This window comes from Lytechinus variegatus, chromosome 12, assembly GCF_018143015.1.
Source record: "Lytechinus variegatus isolate NC3 chromosome 12, Lvar_3.0, whole genome shotgun sequence".
NCBI lineage: Eukaryota > Metazoa > Echinodermata > Echinoidea > Temnopleuroida > Toxopneustidae > Lytechinus > Lytechinus variegatus.
Window position 1 is genome coordinate 15,767,439 of NC_054751.1, and position 23,800 is coordinate 15,791,238.

The window sequence follows — 23,800 nt, forward strand, 5'->3', positions numbered from 1 at the left end:
TGCCTCGTCCGATAGTTGTCATCCATTGTGATACAACTTATTAACTTTACATCAGACTCCTCGTACTCTAAGATCAAGCGCAAAGCGGTTGTTTGCTGTTCCTCCCATTGTTGCCAAAACATATGGTGAGCGCTCATTTGCACATGCCTCTTCCTTTTTATGTCATGCACTTCCTAATTATATGAGAAATATACATAATTTAGATAAGTTTCCTAAAAAAGTTATGTTTAACTTGTAATGAATTCACTGCTAACACTCTTTACTCACTTTCTAATTTCTTACCTTAATTTCATCCAAGTGGACATGCGTTGCTGTTATGCGCTATAAAATAACTGAATATTATTATTATTATTAAATGGGCTACGAGTAAAACTTAATGTGCTTTTAACATAATATTTACCACATATATGATCAAAAGCATATAATTCACCAAACTCTGAATATACTCGAAAAAAAAAACAAGTACAACGATCAATATTTGGTTATTTTGGCATCAGGGGGACATTTCATGAAAGGAATTGTCGGATGCTTTATCGAGAAGTCGTGTTAATTATCTTACAGTTACCATAGTAGCAGTGCTTGTCAGCCAATAAGAATCAAGGAAAATGTTGATGAAATAATAGTGCCTCCGATGTATCAACCTCAAGTGGTCGGGTCAGTAGTAAATATATTAAGTGTCAAATTCATATTTTGAAAAATATTAACTGTCATATTTTGTTGTGTCTCATCTCTGTTTTTCGCAGGCCAGATAAGAACAAAGAAAATAGTGAAAGTTAGAAATGTTATCGGATCAGCGAAACGACTTTTACAAGCAACTCAGGATATGGGTAAGTATTATACTTATTTATTCATACTTAGCATTAAGTATTGAGCATTTCTATTTCTTTTCATTTACTACTTCACAACTCAGAAAAAGCTCGAAAAGCCAAGTAACGAATGTATCATTATCATTGAAATAAAACAAAGAAAGTCAACGGTAAAATATAAAACTACAAAGATATAATCATCAACTGTTAAAACTAATCATCTATATTCAAGTAATACATATCGTAACGATGACAGACCTAGTAACATCGAATTGCACGATTTCTTTTATTTTTTCTCAGACGCAATCAGTGAGGTATCTGACGAGAACGATGATGGTGGCGACGATGACTTCAGTGACGTTTCTTCTTTAGACCTAAGTGATGACGACGAATAAAGAACTAAATAAATCAGCGAACTCATATCATCATCAGGGCGCCCTTATAACGCAAATCTTAGTAATGAATAGCAAATATGAAAGAACACTTTAGATTGGTTCCTGGTCAGTATTTCGAACCAGATACACATGTAACATTGATCTTGATTGGTCAGTTCATTGATTGCTAATCTTTGCAGAGCCCAGAATGTACTGGAAAGGAAAGAGTGCGCCGGTGGGGATGTGAGGGGGGGGGGGGTCAGCATTGAAGTCATCATATCATTCATTTCTTCAATCTTTTAATAAAGAAAGATAATTATTAGGAAATGCAAAATTATCAAACATCTTGCGTATTGTGGTAAAATCTAGTGATTTTCATACATCTGTTCGACATGTATAATCTGATTTCATGAGTCGTTTAATACGATTGTTGCATATGTGTTAATTAAGAAAATGAGAACAAAATACAATTTTTGATAATCTATCAGGTATTCAAAAATTTAAGAAGTTGCTATCACTCCAAGTTTATCGCCACTTTCATTTCACGATTGTGAATCTTTTTAGGTAAATACCCACAAATATGCAATTGCGTTTGAAATTCTATTGTTGAATTGCATAATATAACAATGTTTGTATGATATTGATAGATTGCTTAAAACATTTTATGCAATATTCTACAACATTTTTAGAGCGTATACTTATCGATATTCAACTCAGGTATATTTGACTTCTTCCAATTTTCTGGAAAATTTACAATTGTATATTTCACAAATTACAAAGGCTGTCGTGCAAGATGGTGAATCATTGAACAAGTGTGTCTAGGAAAGCTAAATCTTTTGTAAACCAATTTCTGGTTCGATTTCATGACGCGAGTTATGTTTGGTTGCTTTACTTCTCTCTATTGAAAATGATTAAAGTCTCTAACGAAGTTCTTGGACATTTAGAAAATAATCCCTACTCAATTTGTAATCTTTTTAATATTGTCAAGCAGGGTTTATCCAGAAAAAAATGGGCATTAGTACAATTAGTTTAATTTAAAGATAGCCGAGGTAAAATATTATTTTTGTTTTCGGTTTTATTTCATCCATGTTTTTGTAAGACATATTGTTCAGGCCAGCTTAATGCAGACCTCGAAATGGCGGACATAGTTAACGATATATATCGGTGCCGAGTTCTTTTCAATGGAATAAGGGAAGAGGAAGAAACCCTCTTTCATTTCTGGTGGCTGATAAAATCATGGCTGCCTTATTTTGACAATCAAATGAAATGCTTCACACTGTAAAACCGTTGGCCGTTTCATAAAGCCATTTACCAATGAATACCATTTACCACAAGAAAGGATCACCAGACGTCCTTAAAGTCGCTCTTAACTTACGAACAACTTTATGACACATTCACCTGGGGTGTTAAGACTCACACCAGTTAGTGTCCCTTGAGGACCCTAGATTAGAGTTTGAACATAACACCTAAGAGTGTAAAATTACAAAAGGTGTTGCAATAACACTCATATAGGTGTTGTATTGACACTAAAAGTTGGCACGGGGTAAAACGGCTGAATATAACACCTAAGAGTGTAAAGCTAACTACAAAAGGAGTTACAATAATACCCATATACATGTAGTTGTTGATACCATACGACTGATGTAATCCTTGATGTACACCAATTCAGCGCCACAGTTTTTTGCGGTGTGTGAGAAATATTATAATATTTATGACTATTTCTTATCATTCCTTTGTGTAATCAAGTCGAAATGTTAATTCTTCCGTCCTTTAGAACTGAAATTAATGAAACCAATTGCGAATTGGATTTTTATTTAATTATATGTTGTTTATGATTATGACTATGTTCAATGATTTTGTTTAATATAAATGTAACACCTTGAGTAATGATTCATCAGAAAGTAAGCATTAGAAATACTAATCATTGTTATTCTTATGTTTCTTTTTTCATGATAATTGGTATGATTAAGCAGTATAATTTATCTTGCCATTGCATTTACAACTGATTGTGGGTGTCTAAATAATTCTTTTGCTTTAGCTGCTTTTTAGGAGGTCAAATTTGTGTATGTTTTTAAAACTTATTCATACTCTTCTCAATATTTTATTTATTATTATAAATACACGATTCTAGATCTTGTAATTAAATTGAAAATTTATCCAAAGAAATATCATTATTCAAGTAATCTCCTGCAATTTTAATTCTTCGGTGCCATCTTCAAATTGTATATATTTCCTGCAAACAATGTATTTAGTAAGTTATTAGAACATAAGTTTTGTAATGGTGAAACGCACTAGCATACAGATGGGCGGGGGTAGGGAGGCACTTGCCCCCTAAAAATTTATCAATTTTCTACCTGCTTGCTTCGCTCGCGACTATTACGAGATTCCCCCGTATGCCAAGGTGTACCCCAACCAAATTGACTTGTTAAGCCAGTGATGAAAGAAATTAGCCTTATGATGGGGTAACCAGTATCAGGTAGCACCTAGGTTAATTCAGAATTTCTGGCTTGAATGACGTTACTTATTTCTGGGGAAGGGGTTGGGAACCGGTATTAAAACTAGCAACTTGTCTCATATGACATCACATTCCGATACTATATGCATCAACATGGTCTTGTTTAGGTTATATTTTTATGTGTGTATTGTGTTATTTATCAGAAGTAGGTATTTTATTTCTTTGTAGGTTCAATGTTCATGTGTTATGACAAAATCGAATAAATTTTGTGAAACAGTCTAAATGATATTTTATTTCTTTCTTTATTTAGTATCATAATGGCTTAAAACTGATTAATTCCATCAAATTGAATTGTACTTTTTTAAACTAAGAATCACATTTTTATAAGGACTGATATAAAGTACATTCTTCCAACACCAAGTCATTCATTCTAACATATTCAAACATTATAAATTGAAGATTATCATAAATTGTGGTCCTACTGATTTTCTTTTATCAGATATTGAATTATCTCCAACCTTAAGAAATATCTCATCACATTCTCACTCTTCTCTCACATTTAATTTTTTTAGCTCAATTCAAGTTTGACTCGTCTTGACCATTTACCAAGTCCGTCTGTGTTTTATTGCACTTCTGTTCAGACTCACTTCTTTGTTCACGATTGATCCGATCAATCGCAACTATGAACGACCAGCAGCGTCAACATCTATTATGCATGCTTGTTCAAAATGTTTTCTAGCTATGATGTATAATCATGCATTCATTGCTTTCTTGAAAATTCGCTGCGATTCTCCTTGCATACACAGGTAATTGTGCATATTTTTCTTTAAAACTTTGAATTATGACACTGATGGATTTCCATGAAGGTACGACTGATCGGATCAATTGTAACTCTTTGTAAGATGGGACCCAGGACAGGGAGTGTGTCATCAAGACATTACAATAGCGCATTTTAGTAATCACTTCACAAGACACTTTTTATAATGCAGTCGCTGATAATCTCCTTTGTCGAGAAAAAAAGGTGAATTAAAACAGCAGTATATCCTCCTGGAATCGGACAAACAACATTTGCAATGTTTTGACCGGTCCAATGTGCTGTCCTGGTCCCTGTTGTACAAAGAGTTATGATTGATCCAATCAATCGCAACTATGGAGTGCATGTTTGTTCAAAATATTTTCTAGCTGTGATGTACAATGTACATTCATGCATTGTTTTCTTGAAAATTCACTGCGCTTCTCTTTGCATAAAAAGGACATTGTGCACATTTTACGTAGAAAAAATTATGACACTGATGGATTTCCATAGAGTTACGATTGATCGGATCAATCGTAACTAATTGTACAACGGGCCCTGATCCACCAATTTTCGACAATGACCTCTAACCTGTCCATTGTGAATTGACAGATATTTTCAATAGATTCTCAACGTTTCCTCCAAAAAAAAAGCGTCTGCAAAGTGGATGCTGAAATATGCTGATTATTGTAACTTCAACCTACTACCATGTTAACAGTCATAATGACAAGGTTACCATTATTTTATTTAGGACAAATCCACCCCAACAAAAAGTTGATTTGACTAAAAAGACAAAAATCTAACAGGCATAACACTGAAAATTTCATCAAAATTGGACGTAAAATAAGAAAGTTATGTCATTTTAAAGTTTCGCTTAATTTCACAAAATAGTTATATGCACATCCTGGTCTGTATGCAAATGAGGAGACTGATGACATCATCCACTCACTATTTCTTTTGTCTTTTATTATATGAAATATTCTGATTTTCTCCTCATTGTCAAGTGATACAACGATAAATTCCTCCTGAACATGTATAATTAGCATTGTTTTGGTTCAGTCAAGTTGGTCCTTATTGTTGAATCTATAAAAAAATAAATATTGTATAATTCAAACAATAAAAAACAGAAATATTGAGGGTCCATCCCTGTGCATCATCGACTGAGTCACCTAGTTGTGCATATCACTGTTTTGTGAAAAATAATCGAAACTTTAAAATGTCATAACTTTCTGATTTTACATCCGATTTTGATGAAGTTTTCAGCACTATGCTAGTTTGATTTTCTCTATTTATTCAAATCAGCATTTCCTGAGGTAGACTTGACCTTTAAGTCTTTATGAAATGAGCCTCAGGTTAGGTCTACCTCGAAATTAAAATTATATGAATTAATACAGAAAATCAACATCTTTACTGAGAATCTCCTTCTCCCTCATTTTCTCTGACTTGTATTCACTATATTTTTCTTTTTTCATAAAAACAACCCTTTTACATGCTTTTTATGTACCCGTAAACAAGCAAGATGTCTATTTGAAACAGCAATGCCCCATCCGTACTCCAAACTTCATGTTCAATTAAAAGCAATCTGAACTCAACAATAAAGAGAATAAACACATAATATTTGAAGAAAAAAGATTATATGAGTGATTTTATATACAAACTTTACATACATGTATATTTTTGGAAGACTGCCCCGTGGCAAAGTAGAAAATGACATTCATACAAGAGTTGGTATTCAAGGTATATGAAATAAACATGTATGATTACACATTAAAACGAAGAGCAGTGACACTGCTAGTATATGCTCATAATGGGACTAAATAAAATGAGATATCTTATCTACAAGTTTACAATCACAGATGGAAATCTGCCCCATGGCAAAGAAGAAAAATGGAATTTGTACAAAGAACATGAAATAAGCATACATGATTACATTTTAAAACAAAATGATAGACTAAAATGATAATAATGGAAGAAAAAGTAGAAAGGGTGATTTTACATACATAATTACCGGTTACTTTTTTCTTTGGAAGATTTCCCCACGGAAAAACAAAAATGATTTTTATGATAAGGTAGTTACATGAAAAAATAAACCTGTATTATTACACTTTATCATAAGAGAAAGAGAAACTAATAATTATCTAAAGAAAAATAACCATATGATGAATTATTTCCTTTATAATTTTCTAGGGCAACTACCCTGTGGCAAGTAGAAGGGGGCTTTGTTAAAAAAAGAAAAAAAAAAGAGTTAATGGGTATACACAATGAATATGCAATTGATGGTTTATTTTGTACCGCTAGTACAATGACAAAGAGAAAGGATTTCTGCAATAACTACAATATACAAATAATGAATGTTTATGAGTGCAGTGGACAGAATACATTGTACTTCAAGAGGTGACAGATGAAATGATCCATTCAACGAGGCATAACCAAGTTGAATGGATCATTATTTCATTTTTCCCCGAATGAAGTATTCTGTCCATTGCATGAATGAAAAAACATTCATTATTTGGTTTATATGACACCTAAATTTTTTTTTTATGTGAAATTTATGAATTTCGATGCAAAACATGCTCATGCAGTGCGAGTTCAGTCTGTTGATTGTTACGTCATTACAACATGCGCACTGCCGGTGCCTGCCTGAGCTGCAGCTGGAGTCTCATCTTGGTGCGCGTGTGCAATAGACAAAATCGTATGGATAAAAAAATTGCCCGATGAATGGATTCAAAATTGCACGGATGATGACGTCATTGCAAAATGGGCTGAATGAACGATATCAAACACCCAATCAAATCACAAGGATCTATCTAGGTGTCATAAAGTATGATATATACTGTTTCAATGTAAAAAAGGTTAGTTTGAAAATTCAAAAGTAGATGATAAGAGAGCAGAAGATGAAGTTAAAACAGGTGAAATACTGAGAAAATACAGAGAAAAGTAATATATATGCACTGAAAAGGAGAGGAAAAATCAGCAAGAGAATAGGTGTAATAAACAGAAAAGGAAAAGATGGAGACTGAAGGATTTGAAGAAGAAAGAAATGAAAAAAAAGTGAAGGAGAAAGGAAAAGAAATTGAAAATACAGGGGAGAAAAGAAGGAAATACAAATTTATTCAATCAAAGGTGAATGTGACCTTCACATCCTCAGCCAAAGGGCAAGCAACATTGTTAATTACATTCCTACTTGTTTACAGATTCAGCCATAAAATTATGCCAAGTTATTTATTGTAGATTTCCTATTTCCTGTAATTTACAAGCTTGCTAGTGTGAAACACCTGTTCATGTAAGTTTCCTAGATGCCATTGTGGTAAATTACCTTCAAGTATTTCCTGTGTAATGTACACGCTATTTATCAAACAATCACCCCAGTAGTAGGGTGACCTTATTCCCCCCTCTCTCTATCTATCTCTCTGCCTTACACATTTGAATGAATCTGATTTCAGAGCACAGTAACTTATGGTGGCCACAATGGGGTATCCAATGAACGCCAACCAGTACTGACCGCACAGAAACGTTGTTAGCGCTAACTATGTGCCATCAGAGGGCCTGTTTCAACCGGTAATGTGGCGGCGATGCCTTATGTTACAAAAATGTATTACTTACACAGTGAAATGAATGTTTTTGCTTTACAATCCGAAAGATGTGACTGGGCTTACTGTTAGCGCTCTGTTAGGCTAACAACGATTCTGTGCGGCTGGTGGCAGGTGTGAAGCTAAATGTATGTCAGAGCATTAATTATCTTTTTATTCAGTATACATGTACTTGAAGCCCCCTTTCCTAATCCTGGTTAGAAATTACTAAAAATCAGCATTCAGAATAGAATGGTGTATATATACCAATGTCAATTGAGTACGTAATCTTAAATCATCAAACTCTACCAATGCTGTCACTTTACGCATCTAACTTCAATTTCTAAAATTTGACAACTAGCACTTTGGTTTTCCTCAGAAGAATTGTGTCAGGTTATCTGCCTCAAAATTTACACGTCTAAAGCGATTGCACCGGGACAGGCAATTCCAAATTGTGGAAGAGGTGAGTACTTCCCTCATCTTTAAAAACATATCTGAACACATGAATATTGGATTTATGAAATGATTATTTTTCCCTGGAATCTTACATCTGGTAAGAAATATCTGTTTCTGAGCCATTTAAATATTTTTTTTCACAAATACATATCATTGTGAACATGAGGAATCCCTGAAAGTGGGAATGAGTCAATTCTTTATCTGCCGAAAGTGATGTGTTAGTGTGTGGAGGTACATGTATATATATATATATATATATATATATATACATATATATATATATATATATATATACACATATATGGCAAATCATATGTTTTATATGATCAACTTATCTTAGTTTCTAAATTCATTCATATAATTTTGAACATGAATACAAGGATCACAGGAAGTGGGACTAACAAAGAGCAAAGAAATTTTCTTTTTGCCTCATATTAGCATGTTAACAGAAAAAAAAGTTTGGTGTATTGGGGGTAGAGAAGGGTGGGAGTTTTTTCAAAGGTGTATTATTCCTTCTCTTTGTGTATGGGTCAAAGGGGGTTTATATGCTGGTGATATGGAAAAGGTAAGAGGCAGGGGCTCCGGCCTGTTTGTTCCTCCCATCCTACCTCCTAGATAGAGCACTTTTCCTTTTCTTGGCAGCCGGTTCTTGTTGGTTCTCCTTGTCTCCCTCATCTTCCCCTTCTCCTACCTCCATTACTTCTTCTCCATCATCATCATCCTGTGCAAGCACATCAGAGTCAGACATATCCTGTATTAGATGGATTAAATGTGGAGGTTGAAAATTTAAACATGGACCAATGAAACACACGCATATAATCACACATCTATGTCTTGGTCCTCCCTACTCACTTCTTCATCTCTCTCTCATCCCCCTTTTACCCCTTTCTTCCCCACTGCCACTGCTTGTCCTTCTTCTCTTCTTTCTTCTACTCACTATCATCTCTACCCAAGCGCGGATCTAGCCAGATAAGACACAATACCATTTCAAAGACCATACTGTGTTTGCACAATAGTCGGCCCCTCTAACTTGTGGTGTTTAATCCGTCTAGGTCTGTGCCTGTATCTAAACCTCCCCCTTCTTCCTCTTCCTCCTTCTCCTTCTCTCCTCCTCTGCTTCTTCTTCTGCTTCTTCTCCTCCTCCTCCTTCTTCTTCTAATTATAACCTCTATCCTCCTCCTCTTCCTTCATCCTTATCATTCGTCTTCCTCTCCTCCTTATTTTCATTCTTCCCCTCACTATAGACCCCCGACAGACCCTCTTCCCATAAGTCATTCCCAATTCTCCTTACTTCATCTGATCCTGATGCTTGCTCTGCTAAGTTTGCCTGAACCACAGCAGTGTTGATGCGAAAATCACGAGATGTGCTCAGCTTGAAGTCAGCGAGCAAGTTCACCTACAAAACAATAAAAATGATCATTGTTAAAATTCAATTTCAGTTCATCTTTTTTTTCTTTACACAATGGTATAAAACATTTTCAAATTGTGTCTACTTAAGGACATCACCAGTCGCTATTATAGAAATCATCATACATGTATACAGTATCATCATCATCATCACCACCAACACAATCATCATCATCACCATCATCATCACCATCGTCATCACCATCATCATCATCATCATCATCATCACCATCGTCATCATCGTCATCATCATCATCACCACCACCACCACCACCATCACCAACACCACCACCACCACCATCACCACCACCACCATCATCAACATCATTATCATCATCACCACAACGACCACCACCTTCACCACCACCATCACCATTATACTATCTCTCCTCATCTCCTAACCTTGGTTTTCTTGGAGAGTTTGATCAGGAAGCTCTCGTACTGCTCGATGGCGAAGATAAGATTCGGGATCGGTCTCGTCTCTCTCATCACGACCCTAGCCTTGCCTGCCGTCACTGCTGCCGCCACCAGGCCCTTGTCACCCTTCTTCTTATCCTTTCCTTTACTTGCCTTCCCCCCTGTTGAGATGTTACTCAGCTTCTCTGTCTGTGTTTGCTGTGATAAGAATATAAAACAGTACAATGAATGAATTATCTGGTATACTACAAATGCTGCTATTTATTTCAGGATAGGAAGTTATTGTTATTTTGAAAGGCCAATCTTTTGGAACATTGGGGTGATTGCTAAATTGCAAGGCATCAGTCAATACTTTGCCACTGTCCACCAAGGATGATATACCTGTAGGATGCCAAGGCCCAGGGCCCTGTCCAAGGAGGATTAGTCTATTGTTATTGGGGGGTGCTGAGCATTGTCACAGCACCCCCCAATAACAATAGATAATCCTTTCCAAGGCCAGTGCAGTAGTATGACTATGAAATTCATTGTGGAGCAAGCAAGAATCTAATAATTGGTGTAATTACCTGTACGTATGTGATAAGTCCATAGACCGGTTGAGTGAGATGGGTACCAGTGAGTTTGACAAGCTTCTCAAACCGACCTGATATCTGACCTGATTTCTGGGCATACATGGCAAGATACTGGAAGGAAATACAAAGTCAAATTTAGTTTGAATATCTCTGGAATGTTTCAATTAATACCCCTGCGACTACTTGTGTGGAAAAACTGATATTTGACCCCGCTTGGAATGACAACAATTGGTCTGTGCTAAAAAAAAACATGCTAAACATCAATATCTTCTTTCATCATAAGTATCAATTTGTAATTTTAAATATTCTATACTGTCAACTTGTTTTCTTATATTCCATGAATTTTGCAATAATGATGCAAATACAAGACATAATTTTGCGGTATATTTTTCTGTTGAAAATGAATAAATATGAATTTAAATATGAGTTAACTTACAAATTTGCAGAGCAGAGTTAGCACTCCATAGACCCTGTTGAGTGACTTGAGTAGGGTATCGATACATGGACCTGCGGGAAGGGAGGTCTGTACGAGCTCATGGAAGCCAGTAACCAACATACCAAGCTGATTGCATATCGCCTTCTCTGTATCTTCACGCTGTGTGGACAGCTGATTCACTGCATCTGTGGCAAGGCAATGAAATAGTCTTTATCATTTATTTAGCACATACTTATATCCACAAATAATGAGATATAAATATACCAAATAGGTATAATAATTTTTTTTGAGAAAAAAAACATGCAATATCATCTTCACTATGACCACTATTATACCATCACTTCACTGATAATGAATGTTTATGACTGCAGTGGACAGAATACTACATGAGGTGAAAGATTAAATGATCCATTCAACGATGAGTAGCCGAGTTGAATGGATCATTCATTTCATCTTTCACCGAATGAAGTATTCTGCCCATTACACTAGTGAAAAGAGCATTCATTATTTGGTTTATATGACACCTAAGAATAAATTCTTTTTCATAGGAAATTTAAGAATTTCGATGCAATGCTAATGCAGTGCGAGCTTGGTCAGTTGATTATCGCGTACATACAACATGCGTGCTGCAAATACGAGTGGTGTCTGTCCGTAGCAGGTCTGTAGCGGTCTGTAGTCTGGGTGCGTGCGTGCAATTGACAAAATCGTATGGATCCCAAATTGCACAATGAATGGATCTAAAATTACACGGTTGATGACGTCATTGTAAAATGGGCTGAATGATCGATATCGACCAACCAATCAAATGAAAAGAATCTATCTTGGTCTCATATTATGGTTTATATGAGAATAATGTGTAAAATTGCCATGTTTGTTTATGTTTTTGAATATGCCCTTAGCAGCATGTGCAAGTGTATTGTATCAGGGCGTTTCTGGCAAAAATGTTTTGCTAAAGGGCATTCTTGCACCAACAAGATCATTTCATGCTTGTTTTCTCCAGTCCAATAATCTCTTTTTTCATTATGTTCTAAAACAGACCCTAGTCTCTCCGTTATAACATTCATTCATGTTGTTCAATAAATTATTAAACAGAAAAAAAAATTAATTTACCCTCTGATCTCCTCTCTAACTATAATAAAGACTTCAGAAGCAGTATTATGTCTTATTCATTTTATACTGCAAAGCACTTTGAGCAAAATGAAAAGGAGCTATATAAATTCATGTATGTATCAGCAAACTAAGTCAACGATCTTACCAAGTACATCAATCTGTGCGGCTTGACTTTCAGCCCTTAGTCTCACTACCAGCCACTCTGTATCATCCAAAACATGATCAGCTTGCTGCATCCACAGTAACTGTTTAAGTGAAAGAATCCATTTTATTGTGACGAGATAGTACACGCATAAGTCTTGAGTACAGACTAGAGAAGTTAGTAATGGCCACGAGTGAACAACGGACCTGATAGTCAGAAACGGACGTCATGTGTACATTTGTAAATAAACGGTGTTATAAAACCATTTGACATGGCATGGTTTGTTTTCTAGAAGTTCATGAGTTTTTGAATGGAGATCCGGGGCGGTATTCTGAACATTGTCTTTTCTCCATATTTTATCTTATCTCAGAGATATGACAAAATCGGTATTCTGGTGGATGTCATAACTTTTGTCACAAAAATTGTCATAAATTTTGTCTCTTCTCTTTAGCGCGCAGCAAAAATACGCGGCTTTAAATGCGCGTAATCCTTTTATGCAAGCAAAAGATATGACAAAAGTTATGACAGGGGGGTAGCAGTCATAAATTTTGTCATATCTTTTAGTACCAAATATCCCGATACCCTGCCGACTGAATGTCAAGCAAACAATTATATTATTTAGATTAGATTGTGGTATTAGTTTCACTCATCTTCCATGACAATTTTCAGAATTATTTTTTCATGCTACAATAAGTTAGGCCCTACATATTTATCCTCCTTTTTTCTCTGTTTTCCTTACTTTTACACTTCTCCTCTAAAATTCTTCACAGCTCCCTGTCTCTCTTTGTAATTAAGCACATCAATATACGCGTAGTTGCGCGATGCCAGCAACTGTTTTGGGGATACGCCCTACTTGCCACGGGGCTTTCCTATTGGCTAGAAGGGCTCCAACTGGGAACTAACGATGATTTTTATTGGTTTGCTTCCGAAAAGATGGGTGGGAACTTTGAGAGATATGACAGGGAAAAGACAATGTTCAGAATACCGATTTGTGACAATCATAGCGGTGTCACATCTCGGAGAGAAATGACAAAATTTATGACAAAAGTTATGACAGAGTTACAGAATACCACCCCCGGATCCTAGGTTTACGTGGTAGCTGTGGAGGAATCAGCACATGTAATTCTTAATAAACATAACTTGATATAAACGGATGGCCAATACTGTCACAGCCTGGTCATTTGTACATATCCAATCACCTATGCTGACCAGGGATGACATTTCAAAGCGCTTTTTAACTAGTACAAGAGTCGCTACAGTAAACCAACTATCATTATCACTATCGAGTCTATTTAATTGATACACAGGAATGCAAAGGGTTATTTCAATTTTGACATTGATATCTGGTAAGCATTAAATGAAACATTGGATATGACATTGACTAAAGATTGAATTCAATTGGTGATGAGCTATCAACAATATCATTTATATATCATTACCTTTATCAGATATCTGTGCTGGTCATTACAAAACTGCATTCACCTCGCTTTAATAAACACTGGGAAATAATGGGATTAATGAATGATTTGTATTCTGCCTTTTCTCTTTCTCTTTTTTTATAATTTTTTTGCATCTCTCAAGAACAATTTTTATATACACATAGATATATGTTAAAATATAAACTTTAAAATATGGATTTCCTTACCAGAACCGTGGGTGTAGCTGTTTTGGAGTTGACAATGGCATTGTGGGTTCGATCCTCTACCTCAACTTCCTGCAGAAAAAAACAAGAGTACAAGGATAACTTTGAGAATCATTGATGAGAGGGTCTGAAATACACCGAGAACAAGATATTTTGTAAACATGCAATTGCCTGTGCTGTAACATGGGCAAATTTTTTTCATGGTAACTTGCTGAAATAAGGGGAAGCTGAAAATATCCAAAAATTTGTAACAATGTATGTTTAAAAAGGCCCTATCACATCGTTCTGTGCAAACCTTTTGTGTGACTAGCGGGTGACTATTTGTGATACCCGCAGGTCCTCTGCATCAACAGGATCTTGCATGCAGTTGCCCGCATGAGCGCACGCAAACCTGATTTGCCCGCAGAATAATTTTGAACGTACTTAAAATTTGTTGCGGATGATTTGCGGGAATGATTGACAGCTCTTAATGTTTAACTGCGTTCTACTCTCATGCTTCAATAGTGCAGAAAACAGGAAAACTCAATTTAAGTTATCATCCCCAGACAGTTATGAATGATCTGAGCACTGAATGTGTTGACAAATTGAACCTCTCTTGTAAGAGACTAGTTTAACAATTGACTATCCACAATAAAACCACAACTTAAAACCGGTGTATGAATTCAACCAGAATACAGGCAGGGAGTTGGCACGACAGACTTCTCGATACTTACTGGATCAATGTCTCCGACTTGAGAGTGGATATCTTCAGCCATGTCTCTGAGGAGACTAACAGGACAGGTCATCTTGGATGTGAGGTTAAAGAGCATTGTCATGACAACCCGACAAAGACCAGTATCCTCTGCATCCAATCATGAGAGAGAAAGAGAGAAAAAAAAGAAAAATCAAGTTGTTGTTCCTGTTCTAGAATACATTTTGGTTAACGTCTACAACATTCTTTGAAGATGTTGAGATTTCTTGATCAATTAGTAAATGATGGCAATGATGATGACAATAATAAAAAAATACATTATAAATAATAATCATAACAGCAACAAAATTACTGATGAAAATGATAATTATGAATCCTTCACAATGCGGGACTCCACTATGTCAGTAATTTCATGGCACTTGCTCAAACGTTATTATAATCAATATTATCATTTGCTCCACAAAATAAAAGATTTTCAATGGATTAACCTTGGAAAAAAAAGAAAACATACAAAAGATACATATCATGGCCAAAAATATTCCCTGAGCAGTACAAGTTCAAGTTGCCAGGTACACGGCAGACAAATAAATTACTGAAACTACAAAGGTCATCAACTTCAACTTGCAGCACTCATGGGAGATCACTACATGCAAATATACAAGTGTATATCTTTATCATGTCCAGGTTAGATCATCATCTATCCAATAACCCTCTTGTAAGATTTTTGTTCACACACCCCTTAGATAAGGTTTTATGTTCCACACAATTTAAAAACAATGCAAGAACAAGTTATAAAATCAGCCCCCAAACACTCACCTATGCTGTTCTCACGACACACCTTAGAGATCCATGACTGGACTTGAGTGAACTAAATAAAGAAAATAAAAAGGGAGCCTTGAGACAAAATCAACTGTATGCATCTGAGCGAGAACAGGGGAGAATTTCATCAACTTTCCATAAAGTTGTCAGATGTGACAACTTTCTTTCATTTTGATTGCCTGAGAGGCAAAAGTGTCCACTTTGTTACTTAACTAACAGACAAAACAGCTCATTGCCTGACGAAGTCTAGCAGCATGCAGACGAAACGTCGCTTTCCCACTACGTTTGATCCATCGTGAGACAACTGGTTAATTCAACTACTCAATTCTTCGACACGATGAACCTCTTCCACATCAAAACAGACTTTGTCGGATATAACTAATCTGGCAAGTCCTTTCATGAAACGCTCCAAAGGAAGCACCATTTTTAAGAGGTTGGATGGGCATCTTCACTCTTAGAGTAACAGAATCCTCTTCTCCTGTTAGTACATCTACTATGATCACCTGTGTTCCTTGAGGGTTTAGATGCCTGATAAGGATTTCCATGATATGACAGAGATGAACGGCATCCTTAGTGGTGGAAGAAGAATCCTCTTCTCCTGGTAGTACATCTAATATACTAATATCTTACCTGTGTGCCTTGTGGGTTTAGATGCCTGATAAGCATTTCCACGATATGACAGAGATGAACTGCATCCTTAGTGGTGGAAGAAGAATCCTCTTCTCCTGGTAGTACATCTACTATACTAATATCTTACCTGTGTGCCTTGTGGGTTTAGATGCCTGATAAGGATTTCCATGATATGACAGAGATGAACGGCATCCTTAGTGGTGGAAGAAGAATCCTCTTCTCCTGGTAGTACATCTAATATACTAATATCTTACCTGTGTGCCTTGTGGGTTTAGATGCCTGATAAGCATTTCCATGATATGACAGAGATGAACGGCATCCTTAGTGGTGGAAGAAGAATCCTCTTCTCCTGGTAGTACATCTACTATACTAATATCTTACCTGTGTGCCTTGTGGGTTTAGATGCCTGATAAGCATTTCCACGATATGACAGAGATGAACTGCATCCTTAGTGGTGGAAGAAGAATCCTCTTCTCCTGGTAGTACATCTACTATACTAATATCTTACCTGTGTGCCTTGTGGGTTTAGATGCCTGATAAGCATTTCCATGATATGACAGAGATGAACGGCATCCTTAGTGGTGGAAGAAGAATCCTCTCCTCCTGTTAGTGCATCTAATATACTAATATCTTACCTGTGTGCCTTGTGGGTTTAGATGCCTGATAAGCATTTCCATGATATGACAGAGATGAACTGCATCCTTAGTGGTGGAAGAATCCTCTCCTCCTGTTAGTGCATCTAATATACTAATATCTTACCTGTGTGCCTTGTGGGTTTAGATGTCTGATAAGCATTTCCATGATATGACAGAGATGAACTGCATCCTTAGTGGTGGAAGAAGAATCCTCTCCTGTTAGTACATCTAATATACTAATATCTTACCTGTGTGCCTTGTGGGTTTAGATGCCTGATAAGCATTTCCATGATATGACAGAGATGAACGGCATCCTTAGTGGTGGAAGAAGAATCCTCTTCTCCTGGTAGTACATCTAATATACTAATATCTTACCTGTGTGCCTTGTGGGTTTAGATGTCTGATAAGCATTTCCATGATATGACAGAGATGAACTGCATCCTTAGTGGTGGAAGAAGAATCCTCTCCTCCTGTTAGTACATCTATCACCATCCTCTGAAAAAAGGAAATATAATCAAAGGAATCATCTTCAGTATAATGAAATCGATTACTGGCAAATTGTATAAAATTTGAAGCAAAAGAAAATAAGGATGGACTTTTAACTAGATTAATGACTTAGATGGGATTGCAATAAAGTTCAGGGGTCCATCTTACATAGATAAATTAAAATGAAAATTTAAATTCATCTAAATGTGTGTAGTTTAATGAATGAAAGGAATTTCAGAGTAATTGTAATTAATATCAATCTATGCAACTCTATACAAAACGGGCCCTGATCAGTTGAAAGTCAATTATATATACAACAAGTGGAATGCCTCTGGCCGTCTCACCTGCATCACGCGGTTCAATATAGCAGCAGTGCTCACTTTGAATACTACTCTAACTCGCACAAGATGTTCAGTGATACATGGTTACTCTTATGTCCACTTTTTATGAACTAGACCAATAAACTTACAGAGATATGATGGTTATTCAACAAAAAACCCCAACATGGCCAAAGTTCATTGACCTGACATGACCTTTGACCTTGATCATGTGACCTGAAACTCGAACAGGATGTTCAGTGATACTTGATTACTCTTATGTACAAGTTTCATGAATCAGATCCATAAACTTTCAAAGTTATGATGGTAATTCAACAGATACACCCAATTCGGCCAAAGTTAATTGACCTTTGACCTTGGTCATGTGACCTAAAATGCGCACAGGATGTTCAGTGATACTTGATTACTCTAATGTCCAAGTTTAATAAACTAGACCAATAAACTTTCAAAGTTATGATGGTAATTCAACAAATACCCCGATTCGGCCAAAGTTCATTGACCCTAAATGACCTTTGACTTTAATCATGAGACCTGAAACTTGCACACAAAATTTTCAGTGATGCTTGATTACTATTATGTCCAAGTTTCATGAATCAGATCCATAAACTTTCAAAGTTATGATGGGAATTCAACAGATATCCCCAATTCGGCCAAAGTTCATTGACCCTAAATGACCTTTGACCTTGGTCATGTGACGTGAAACTCATGCAGGATGTTCAGTGATACTTGATTAACCTTATGTTCAAGTTTCATGAACTAGCTCCATATATTTTCTAAGTTATGATGACATTTCAAAAACTTAACCTCAGGTTAAGATTTCGATGTTGATTCCTCCAACATGGTCTAAGTTCATTGACCCTAAATGACCTTTGACCTTGGTCATGTGACATGAAACTCTAATAGGATGTTCAGTAGTACTTGATTAACCTTATGGCCAAGTTTTATTAACTAGGTCCATATACTTTCTAAGTTATGACGTCATTTCAAAAACTTAACCTCAGGTTAAGATTTGATGTTGACGCCGCCGCCGCCACCGTCGCCGTCGGAAAAGCGGCGCCTACAGTCTCACTTTGCTTCGCAGGTGAGACAAAAGTCAGCCGTCGGTCTTGCAATCAGAAATATTTCATTAATTGCTGGCATGTTAGTGCAACAAAGATTATCATATGCCTTGTATGGTTAAGCCCGCTGACAACTTATTCATGTGGTCAATCCATTCTTTAAGTTAAAGAGAAATGCCAGTAGTTGCAGTAAACACTGATTTCATGAGGAAGTCTGTAAAACCAGACTCAATTGTCAGAATATCATCGAGGATCTAGATCTGGTACAGTTACATAAACTGAACTTTGTGAAATCTTGAAATCTACGCTGAAAAACGTTCACACTGAAGATCACCAACACAGATAGGCACACGTGGGACAGTGTATTATTATTGCTGGAATAAAGACCCGACGGAAGTGCCTGAATCCGTGCTTATTTTGCTTATTTCTCAGCAATTACACGATTTCTCCCAGAATCCTTTGGCACATATTTTTTATTCATACAAACAGACACTTGGGTGGTCATTATATCAGATTCTGTAAAAAGTAATTTTGAGATCGTTACCAAAACTAGAATTTATCTTTAAACTCATTCTTAGTCAAAGCCAAAGGTCAAAGGGGAAGACAGACCTGGAATTTCTTCATGTGAAGGTGTACCCTCTCCTGTATGTCCTGATCATCCACAGAGACTGGTTCATCGCCCCCATCTCCGTCCGTCAGCGGATCTACGTTGTGTAGGAAGTCCACCAGCTTATCGGGGTAGAAAGTGGTCACCACGCTCAATCCTGTGGACAGACCTTGAAGGCACAGGGGCATCACTGATTTATTCTGAAAAATGGAGAATAATCATCAACATAATAATATCAATAATTATAATCAATCTAAAAATAATCTCTTCCAAGGTGTGCTATCATCCAGGATTTAGACCGAGTGGCCACTTCCATTGCCCAATGCATTTAATGAATGAATTTATTCTTTAATGTACTGATGTAGAATACATGAAAGGAAATGATATTTTCTCACCTTTTTGGATCTATCTTCTGCTGTTATGAGGCCTGATGAGAACTTCTCGTAAAACACCCTAATATTGAAGAGGAAAAAGAAGTCTGTTAAAAAAAGATTGTTTCAGCAGTTAAAGGTAAATGCTAGTTTTGGTAACGATATCAAAATGAGTTCATACAGAATCCAATGAAATGACCACCAAAGTGTCTGTTTGTATAAATAAAATGCATGTGCCAAAGGATTCTGGAAGAAATTGCGTAATTGCTGAGAAATCAGCAAATAAGCACAGGATTCGGGCAGAGCATCGGGCCCGATGCCCTAAGCAATAAATATACATTGTCCCACGTGCGCTTATCTGTGTTGGGGATCTTCGGTGTGAACATGTGTTTCAGCGTAGATTTCAAGATTTCACAAAATTCAGTTAATTTAACTGTACCAGATCTAGATCCTCGATGATATACTGACAATTAAGCCTGGTTTTACAGACTTCCTCATGAAATCAGTGTTTACTGCAACTACTGGAATTTCTCTTTAATCTGAGTGTTGTGGTAACTTGTATTATCATCTCTATAAAGTGTTTTAGCGATGTATTAAAAACGCATATTTTTGGTCTGCATCAATCGCCCGTTCAATACCACAGCGTATCCATAAAAGGACCAAAATCTTAAAAATATTCCACTGATTCCTGTACAAATCTTGCCATTGTTGAATATGAGACCTTATTCAACACTCTAGTGCACAAATGCGCGAAATATACAAAGCATACAAATATGAAAGCATAGAGCACAATGACCTCAAAGACATCATAATGAACTACATGTAAGTCGCATGTCAATGACCAAATTTGATGGTATGATGTGATGATGCCATAATTATCTGGTGATATGACTTGTTCAATCAAATTTCTGCCTCATCTTTTTTTTTTTGGGGGGGGGTAGATTATAATAATCATATTGGATGGTTCTATTTTACGGAATACCAGAAATATTCCAGTTGTTAGGGCCAATATTCCCAATATTTGCCCAAACTCCAAAATATTTCTGGTATTCCATATGAGCCATCCAATAGAATATAATTATATCATGGGAAAATTGATCAATCACCTACCCAAGCTGTACCATAGTCCGATCCTCATATCTTGATAGGTGCATCAATGTTGGTAGTGTCTGTTAGGGAGTATGCCCTGGGGTCTTTGACACTGTCTCATCTCCTTCACTACCCTAATCACCCCACCCACCATTCCCTAAATGTACCATCCTCTAATCCTTAATACCTTGATATTGTGCAGCAGTGTTGGTATAGTCTGTCAGGGTGCGTGCCCTGGGGTCCATCACACCGTCCCTTCTCCTTTACTGCCCTAATCCCCCCACCCACCATTCCCTAAATGTATCATCCTCTAATCCTTGTTACCTTGATATTGTGCAGCAGTATTGGTATAGTCTGTCAGGGTGTGTGCCCTGGGGTCCATCACACCGTCCCTTCTCCTTCACTACCCTAATCACCCCACCCACCATTCCCTAAATGTACCATCCTCTAATCCTTAATACCTTGATATTGTGCAGCAGTGTTGGTATAGTCTGTCAGGGTGCGTGCCCTGGGGTCCATCACACCGTCCCTTCTCCTTTACTGCCCTAATCCCCCCACCCACCATTCCCTAAATGTATCATCCTCTAATCCTTGTTACCTTGATATTGTGCAGCAGTATTGGTATAGTCTGTCAGGGTGTGTGCCCTGGGGTCCGTCACACTGTCCCTTCTCCTTCATTTGCTCTAGTTTCTGGACAGCAGTACTGATCACGTAGCGACAGAAGTCTGCATTCTCTCGGAGCAGCTCAAGACCCTCCTGATGGGCGGGCATCTCGTCACTATGGCAACATGGCAAACAAACAGCAAATATGAGGTTCAAGAGAAGAGATAACATATCGAACACTTTGATACATTATCATATACCTATGCTAAGCATGGGAGTGTGATTTGACAAGATTATTTCCTCTTCTATTAGATCTGCAGGAAGGAATTGCTCGAATGTTGTCAGCACCATAATTTGTCACCTCGATTAGATGGGAAATATTGAAACATAATCAATACTATGTTGGTATGTTATGTAATTATGTAAATATACAATTATCTACCAAGTTTATCGCATTCAAAGACACAGTCATATTTTTTCACCTAAAGGCGCTGTCACACCTTGGCGTATGAGGAATTTGGCGAATACGCTGGCGTACGTCGAATACGTTACGGGTAAGTTTTGCATACGTTAAGAGTACGCTAAAACACGCTGGTATACGTCGTCATACGGCGAGGTCGTTGAAAAATTTTGTGCAAGCACAAAATTTTTCGACGTATGCCACCGTATGGCTCATACGTCCCGCATACGCGGGTCATAAGTTGTAGGCAAGTTACGCGATCGTTGATACACGTTGACATACGTTACTCGTAAGTTACTCAAAAGTCGATGTACGTCGAGATAATGTCCAGCGTACCCTAAAACTTACCTCTTACCTATGAGTAACGTGCTTTGAACGTATGTGTAACTTACCTCCAACGTATATTGACGTATGAAGACGTGCTCGGACGACCACAAAACTTACTGAACGTATTTAGAACTTACAGCTACCGTATAATGGCGTATTGACAACGTTTATAGGAATTGGTATATAAAGGTGGGGTTCACAGGAGTTTTCTTCGGCATGGCGGTGGTGTTGATACGGTGATGTATCGTGCGGTTATGATTTGAATAGTCGAGCGGCAGCCTTTTATAGGCTACGACACGTGTTCGTCAGCGATACGCTGCCGCGCGCTATGCGTAAGTTAGGCTATCGTAGGCCATAAGTTGTGTACGCCAGCAATACGCTAAGCATTCGTTGGAATACGTTACTTATAAGTTAACGCAGCGTTGGATATAAGTTACTAATACGTTATGTATACGTCCAACTCGTTATGAATACGCTAAGTATACGCCCAGAGTTGGAAAAAAACAACAAAGTTCAGCGTATGCCGACGTTTTAGAGAAATTTTGATACGTCGGGCATACGCTGTCTAAAACACCAAGGTGTGACAGCACCTAAAGCAACGATGTAACTACAGGGTTCCCAGCTTTTCAAGAAAACAGAATTCCCTGATTTTTCCCTGATGAAGTTTAAAAATTCCCTGATAATTATTACAACCCATTCCCTGTTTCGCATGTTTTCTAAGTTGTCGCAGTGAATAACATGTACTTTAATAAAAAAACAATAATGTAAAAGTAATTAGTACCATCATAATCAGTCATTCAATGGATGTTGTTTTGATATGATTAAAACATAACAGAGTCTGACTGACTACCATGATTTTTCCCTTATTTGAGGCATTTCCACCTGATTTGAAGTATTTTAAAAATCAAATTCCCAGAATTTTCCCTGACTGGAAAAAAGATTTACCAGATAGACTGGGAACCCTGAAGTAGCAAATTACAAGAAACATTCAAAAGATGAGATGTTCTAAGCCTACCTGTAAAGAGCAGCACAAATATTAGCCAAGCAAGCCATGGAAAGGAGACTCTTAGGTGATTTAGTTCCTCCACCTTTTCCCTTGCTACTCTTCTCCTTCAAGATGTCTGCTATCTGATGGTACTTCTTATATAAAGAAACCAGCTTTCTCATGTCGTCAATCCTATAGGATAAATGGTTGATAATGTGTTAAATGTTAAAAAAAAACTTAAGAATTTATTTCATTTAGAAGTGCATGGTTAGACTCTTCATAAGGAGATGGCAATGTGTATAAATCAAGAAGAAAGGAAATAATGACTATGACATAAAACTTTCAATATCACCATAATAAAAAAAATATTGCAATCATCATCATCATCACCATAATCATCACCATCATCATCATCATCATCATTATCGTCATCATCATCGTCACCATCATCATCATCACCATCATCATCATCACCATAATCATCACCATCATCATCATCACCATAATCATCACCATCATCATCAT

The 23,800-nt window shown here is 36.9% G+C and overlaps 2 protein-coding genes across 3 annotated transcripts in view; one reads left to right on the plus strand and one right to left on the minus strand.

Annotated features, from left to right (window-relative positions):
* LOC121425532 overlaps positions 1–3,918 on the plus strand; it is a 28,361-nt gene extending 24,443 nt beyond the window's left edge. For both annotated transcript variants that reach the window (XM_041621610.1, XM_041621611.1), the window contains exons 8-9: positions 744–827; positions 1,107–3,918. In XM_041621610.1, coding sequence (XP_041477544.1) covers positions 744–827; positions 1,107–1,201 — 179 coding nt within the window. In that variant the 3' untranslated portion in view covers positions 1,202–3,918. The remainder of the gene's footprint in view (positions 1–743; positions 828–1,106) is intronic.
* Positions 3,919–8,766: 4,848 nt separating this feature from the next.
* The window catches only part of LOC121425226 (Fanconi anemia group I protein-like), a 38,965-nt gene continuing 23,931 nt past the window's right edge, over positions 8,767–23,800 (minus strand). Inside the window, exons 20-33 of the mRNA XM_041621238.1 lie at positions 23,306–23,467; positions 21,499–21,678; positions 19,836–19,893; positions 19,443–19,640; positions 17,327–17,446; positions 15,684–15,735; positions 14,890–15,017; positions 14,180–14,248; positions 12,538–12,637; positions 11,283–11,467; positions 10,841–10,957; positions 10,263–10,475; positions 9,745–9,849; positions 8,767–9,204 (exon numbers count right to left, since the gene is read on the minus strand). Coding sequence (XP_041477172.1) covers positions 9,058–9,204; positions 9,745–9,849; positions 10,263–10,475; positions 10,841–10,957; positions 11,283–11,467; positions 12,538–12,637; positions 14,180–14,248; positions 14,890–15,017; positions 15,684–15,735; positions 17,327–17,446; positions 19,443–19,640; positions 19,836–19,893; positions 21,499–21,678; positions 23,306–23,467 — 1,834 coding nt within the window. The 3' untranslated portion in view covers positions 8,767–9,057. The remainder of the gene's footprint in view (positions 9,205–9,744; positions 9,850–10,262; positions 10,476–10,840; positions 10,958–11,282; positions 11,468–12,537; positions 12,638–14,179; positions 14,249–14,889; positions 15,018–15,683; positions 15,736–17,326; positions 17,447–19,442; positions 19,641–19,835; positions 19,894–21,498; positions 21,679–23,305; positions 23,468–23,800) is intronic.